Below are 7,131 nucleotides of genomic sequence, written 5' to 3' on the forward strand. Positions count from 1 at the left end.
CCATCAGGGTGGACTGCACATGATTTTATTAATGTAACAGATGCACAAATAGCATTCAGAATGGTGTGGGTGAGTATTCTGGCTGCAGAATATTTGAATATATTGTAGCTTGCAATGGAATTAGCAGGTAGACCCATGAAAAGAGCATTGCTTTCGTTTTTTTTTTGGTGTGTTCTGCAACGTTGGCTCTGTTGCATAACAGTGGTAGCTGAAACCAGTAGTATATAGATAAGAATAGTAACGGCCTGAGAACAGATCCTTGAGGAACACCTTACTTCAAAGAGACAGTATAGGCAACTGAAAAGTATGCACTGAGATATAGAACTGTCTCTCAAAGAGATAGGTGGGAAACCAAGAGGGAGCAACGCCTGTGACACCTACATAATGACAATAGCTTTCAAAGGTGAAATGAGGTCTAGAAATATGAGAAAAGAGAGAGCCAGAATCACCAGAGAGCAAAAGGTCACTGATTACCTTTACAAGGGCAGTTTCAGTACTGTGGAGTGGACGGAAGCCAGATTGAAAGGGGTCGAAGAAATATACTGAATAGTTCTGAAGACAACATGTACCTGTATGTATCATAAATTTGGATTCATAGGTTTATTCTATTCCCCATTTTATCAACAATAAAATTACTAAATAAAGAAAAAAAAAGACTAAATATTTGACTGACGTGTAGTTACTACAGTTACCACGAGAGGTCGCTTTTGAATCAATGTATCATGAATTAATTAGGGTTCTTCTTTGCAAAACGCCCCAAACACGTCTAACCTAAAAGGAATGGCGTAAATGCTCCGTTCCTTATACATTTAACAAAGTAAAGTCTTCTCTAATAAAAGTCGGCGTTTATGCAACTAGGCTACTTAAAGAACTAATGTGTGCTGTGTGTTTTAAATGATAGCATGATGCAATGTGTTAAATCACAACCATCTTTAAATATTTAAAGATGGGAGTCCTACTGAAGGAAACGTGTGAATGTTTTTTTTTTTTTCATATGATGCTGGGTTAGATTTTATTCTTTATTATATTTGTGGTTTTATGTGTTTGTGTGAAACTTTCTGTGCTGCCATTTTGGCCAGGACTCCCTGGTGGTAGAAGATATTTATATCTCAATGGGATAATTCCTGGTAAAATAAAGGATAAATAAATAAAATAAAATAAAATACCAGTTAAACCAGCTAAGACCTGGTTTAAGGGAAAACAATGAGGGTGAGTGAATATTACATTATTATTTATATTTTTGGATGAACTATCCCTATAAGAAGGATAAAAATTATTCCATCAAGTGGAGAGAAACGTGTGTCTGGATTTCAGTGCCTTTAGCTTTTTAATGAAATATTTTGATATGATTTATCAGGAAGTAAGGTTTTACGCGTCTACAAATCTCTTTATGGACTGGGCAGTGGCCCGTTTTCTGGACTAAATATTTTCTTCCTTTTTATTACTCTCCAATTTGTGTGTGTGTGTGTGTGTGTGTGTGTGTGTGTGTGTGGCTGATGGTTTTCGGGAGGATGTGGACGCGCAGGCGTGTTGGGCGTGTTGCGGATTTTGGGGCCCCGCGTGAACAGGGCGGCGTTTCTATGATGAGGAGGTCTTTGATACGTTTGATACGCCACATGATTTTATTAATGTAACAGATGCACAAATAGCATTCAGAATGGTGTGGGTGAGTATTCTGGCTGCAGAATATTTGAATATATTGTAGCTTGCAATGGAATTAGCAGGTAGACCCATGAAAAGAGCATTGCTTTCGTTTTTTTTTTGGTGTGTTCTGCAACGTTGGCTCTATTGCATAACAGTGGTAGCTGAAGCCAGTAGTATATAGATAAGAATAGTAACGGCCTGAGAACAGATCCTTGAGGAACACCTTGCTTCAAAGAGACAGTATAGGCAACTGAAAAGTATGCACTGAGATATAGAACTGTCTCTCAAAGAGATAGGTGGGAAACCAAGAGGGAGCAACGCCTGTGACACCTACATAATGACAATAGCTTTCAAAGGTGAAATGAGGTCTAGAAATATGAGAAAAGAGAGAGCCAGAATCACCAGAGAGCAAAAGGTCACTGATTACCTTTACAAGGGCAGTTTCAGTACTGTGGAGTGGACGGAAGCCAGATTGAAAGGGGTCGAAGAAATATACTGAATAGTTCTGAAGACAACATGTACCTGTATGTATCATAAATTTGGATTCATAGGTTTATTCTATTCCCCATTTTATCAACAATAAAATTACTAAATAAAGAAAAAAAAAGACTAAATATTTGACTGACGTGTAGTTACTACAGTTACCACGAGAGGTCGCTTTTGAATCAATGTATCATGAATTAATTAGGGTTCTTCTTTGCAAAACGCCCCAAACACGTCTAACCTAAAAGGAATGGCGTAAATGCTCCGTTCCTTATACATTTAACAAAGTAAAGTCTTCTCTAATAAAAGTCGGCGTTTATGCAACTAGGCTACTTAAAGAACTAATGTGTGCTGTGTGTTTTAAATGATAGCATGATGCAATGTGTTAAATCACAACCATCTTTAAATATTTAAAGATGGGAGTCCTACTGAAGGAAACGTGTGAATGTTTTATGTTTTTTTTTTTTTCATATGATGCTGGGTTAGATTTTATTCTTTATTATATTTGTGGTTTTATGTGTTTGTGTGAAACTTTCTGTGCTGCCATTTTGGCCAGGACTCCCTGGTGGTAGAAGATATTTATATCTCAATGGGATAATTCCTGGTAAAATAAAGGATCAATAAATAAAATAAAATAAAATACCAGTTAAACCAGCTAAGACCTGGTTTAAGGGAAAACAATGAGGGTGAGTGAATATTACATTATTATTTATATTTTTGGATGAACTATCCCTATAAGAAGGATAAAAATTATTCCATCAAGTGGAGAGAAACGTGTGTCTGGATTTCAGTGCCTTTAGCTTTTTAATGAAATATTTTGATATGATTTATCAGGAAGTAAGGTTTTACGCGTCTACAAATCTCTTTATGGACTGGGCAGTGGCCCGTTTTCTGGACTAAATATTTTCTTCCTTTTTATTACTCTCCAATTTGTGTGTGTGTGTGTGTGTGTGTGTGTGTGGTAGGCCTATCATTTACGAAAACAGCTACACCGGCAGTGAGGGAGTTAACTAGTACATACTTGTGAAAAGCAGGTGGGGCCCCCGAGCTCGACTAGTGCTTTTCCGGGAAACGAACGGACATATCTTTAAATATGCAGCTGATGGTTTTCGGGAGGATGTGGACGCGCAGGCGTGTTGCGGTGTGGGTGGATTTTGGGGCCCCGCGTGAACAGGGCGGCGTTTCTATGATGAGGAGGTCTTTGATACGCCACATGGACCAGGACACATCGCACCTTCTGCGTTTGCTGTGATCGCATTTTTTCGGATGATACGTTGTAACAGCCAGCTACATCTCTCCCAAATCGGTCGTAGTCGCGTTTTGCAGTTGTGTTTATGTATTTAAGGTCTCTCGGCGCTGATCAAGGGTCTCTTTGAAGCTTTTATGTAATGATCCGCTCTAGCAAGGAATATTCTGGACTCTTGTCTTAGCTGAGAACCAGTTTCCAATCAAGGCGTCACCTTTGGAAATGCTTCTTCCTCCGTTGGATACAACTTGCCCTGACGATCATTTGTGAATAATAGCCTACTTCGCATCATATTGTCTGTAGATCTATCCCGCAGGGGTCTTTCACATAAAGGATGGGGATCTGATTAAACAGCAGAGGCTGCCCACCTCCTCGATCATTTCATCATTCGTTCACCGAATACAGATTTGACGTTAATGTTTCGCCAGGAGGTTGGCGTCCTGTCTTTTATTCCGACTTGTTCGTACCTCTTCCAATACGAACAGAGGAACATGTCTCGGTATAATATCTACAGTCTGCTGGACTGGATGTATGGAGGGGTGGACCCCATGTTTGAGGGCAATGGAGGGCCTGAGTGCGCAGCCTTCCTCTCTCCCCGGCAGAGAATATTTGAGACTCTGATCATTGTGTTCATTTCTATCCTGGAAGTGGTGGTGGCTATCAAAAAGATCAATGTCCCTAAAGAGGTCAGAGATGTGCGGAAAGATGGCAGGAGGAGTAAGGAAGACACCTGGGGCAAGAACCTGTTGCTTGTGGCTCTGTGCATGACTTTTGGAGTTGAGGTTGGGTTTAAGTTTGCCACAAAGACTGTGATCTACCTCCTCAATCCATGTCATGTGGTCACAATGGTGCAAGTAAGTATGTTTATGATAAAATCATGAAAAGTAGCCTATTGGGTGGGTGTGGTTATGCGTTTGTTGCAGAAGATATGGGCTGATGATGACTGAAAGGCTGTAGTTTCAAAATCCCATGAACACAACATTCAATTTCAGATTGCTTAAGTGTGCTGCACCTGTGAGTAGTATACGTTGCTTTGGGTAAATTAGTAGTACACTGTAAAAAAAATTCTGTAAAATTTACGTTAAAAAACCGGCAGCTGTGGTTGCCGGAATTTTACCGTAAACGTTTCCAAGCTTTGAATGTCATTGCTTGCACCACTAATTTAAGAAATATGTTCTTACATGGCGTAACACATATAGGTGCAATCCTGAACTTGTTCTCATTTGCAGTTCCTCTCTTACGGTTATCTGGCTCGCAAAACATAGGAAGGAAATTAGAGTTTAAAAGAGAGATACGTTCTAAAAAGGAGGAAGTGTTGTCATTTTTTTGTGCCGCTTTTTTGCAGCTGTTTAAACTGATGTACATTGTTCAAGTAAGTTTAGATGAACCAGCTGAAAGAAGAAGAATCGGTTTTATATTCAGTCTTTATTTTTAAAATATAAACATGAAAACGAAATGGAATGCTAATTCAAGAATCTCACAAAGCATGTCAAAAACATGTCTGGGTCATATTACATTCCAAAATTATTAACGCTGTTAATTCTTAGTCTGTAAAGTGGAATATGTATTTAATATTTTAATGTATAATATTTAAAATTGTTTACACATGGTAGTATCATTTGTTGTACTGAATTTAATTTATGCTGATTTACATGATGGTGTATTAACATACTATACTCTAATGGGGGTGTTTTTAATCATTAATAATCTTAATGATTTAAAAAAAATGTGTTTTTTTTGTGAAGAGTGAAACCAGGTATGAACATCCAAAGGAACTTTCCATTAGCAGAAGAGTCTTTGTTCTTTGTGTTTGGATGTCTCAGCACAGCAGTAGCTAGACTTTTCATATGAATTAAATGTAATATCAGTTCAAATCGCAACATATGCCAGAGATTAATTTAATTTCAGGGGGTACAAGTAAATAATATTTCACTTCTAAGGGTTTCGGTTGACAAAAAAAATAAAATTTTAGGTTCCCTTGACCTAGATTAATAAATACTGTTTAAGCACAGTAATGACCTAGTTACAGAATTGTTACAGTTAAATTCACCAATACAGTAACACTATTAATAAACATTAATAGTAACATAAATCTTTGTTAAAATACCTTTAATTATTAATAAAACTCTGTAATGATAATATTATATAACATTATATATAATAATAAAAATAGAAAATTGCCTCATGCAAACCTTTGGTCTTGATATTCTCATATTTGTTGCACGTTTATGGTCATTATAGCGGTCTGTTACTGGCTACTGTAACAGGTTCATGTTTCAACCTGCTAAAAGACTATTGTTATTTTAGAGCTGCTTTACAGCAGAATTTTGATTTGACAAAGTTTGCATCATTGATTCTATTGCTTCCCTGTTTACCGTAAACGCTGTTTTGAAACCGTCTCTATTGCATAATGCACTATACAAATAAAGCTGAAGTAAAATAAGTAGCACCATGAAATCACCAGTGTTGCTTTATTTGATATCACCATTTAAATCAGGTGTAAATATTTGATATATTGCCCAGCCTACTCGGGCATAAGCATTTTTAATTTTTTATTGTCCAGCTTTTCTAGGTGAGGCTTTCCCATATAATAAGCAACTAGATAAATCCTGGATTCCAGCTCCAGACTGCCCGTCTTTTGCCAGGCTTCAAATATGCATAAACTCGGCATGTGTTCTCAAGCACAGTACGCCATAGTAACTCTATGGTTCCACTTATGTCAATAAACTTATGTGTGCAAGTCATACAGTATTTGAACAAGGCCGCAGGCTTATCATTTGGTAAATATTAGTCCATATTACGGAATAGTGGGGAATTGTCAACAGTCTCAATGGAACTCACACACAAACAATTTGCAAAACCAATAATAACAATAATACACAGGGAGATATGGGGAAATTAACATGCTTTTCAAATCCTTCAGCGCATACAGAATGTAATGAAACATTATACTGTAGCAATAGCAAACATATTGTCACAATATTTTCTCCTCTGCCTTGTGAAAAGCAAAGCAATCTAAATGTCAAGGTCATGATTGCCTACGAAACATGAGATGATGCACCAATGATGTTTGCATATATTTGATTATGTGCAAACATGGATGATGTTTTGATGCATTGATGAAGCAGAAAATTAGGAGTGAATAATAACTACAGTCTGTTCATGAGAAAGTTATCAATAGCTCTCTATTCACTTTAGTTATATGGAAAAGAGCATGCACATTCTGATACATTTCTTTTGTGTGTGTGTGTGCCTACTTAACCATATTTTGGGGACAAATTTGTACCCAAAAGTGAGCAAAACTTGACAAAATCGCCAAAAACCTCCATTTGGGGACTTCCTCATTTGTAAAACTGGTATAAAAATAAAGTAAACACAGTTTTTTTTTTAAATTGTAAAAAAGCAGAAAGTTTTCTGTGAGGGGTAGGGGTGGGTTTAGGTTAAAAAGTATATAACTATCTGTATGTAAAAACAATAGAAGTCTATGTAATGTCCCCATTTAGATAGCTAAGTAAACGTGTGTGTGTGTGTGTGTGCGCCAGGAAAGACAGAAAAAAAAATGGTTTGAAACAACATGAGGTTGAGAAAATCATGACTTAATTTTTTATTTTGGCTTAATTCCTTTAACCAGCAGAAAGGACTTTTCATATTTTTAAAAATGTAATATTTCTTTAAAATTACTCGTGCAGTAATTTTGGTGTAGTGACGTTTCTGATTTATGAGGGAGATAGTTGCATAGACATCTTTTTTTTTTTTTT

At 36.9% G+C, this 7,131-nt stretch overlaps 1 protein-coding gene across 1 annotated transcript in view; it reads left to right on the forward strand.

Moving 5' to 3' along the window:
- Positions 1-3,177: 3,177 nt before the first annotated feature.
- Positions 3,178-7,131, forward strand: part of LOC107715815 (transmembrane protein 164-like) — a 19,385-nt gene continuing 15,431 nt past the window's right edge. The window contains exon 1 of the mRNA XM_016522027.1: positions 3,178-4,227. Within this exon, the coding sequence (XP_016377513.1) occupies positions 3,790-4,227 (438 nt within the window). The 5' untranslated portion in view covers positions 3,178-3,789. The remainder of the gene's footprint in view (positions 4,228-7,131) is intronic.

The sequence above is a fragment of the Sinocyclocheilus rhinocerous genome, unplaced genomic scaffold, assembly GCF_001515625.1.
Source record: "Sinocyclocheilus rhinocerous isolate Xijiao unplaced genomic scaffold, SAMN03320098_v1.1 scaffold1967, whole genome shotgun sequence".
In the NCBI taxonomy this organism is placed as follows: domain Eukaryota; kingdom Metazoa; phylum Chordata; class Actinopteri; order Cypriniformes; family Cyprinidae; genus Sinocyclocheilus; species Sinocyclocheilus rhinocerous.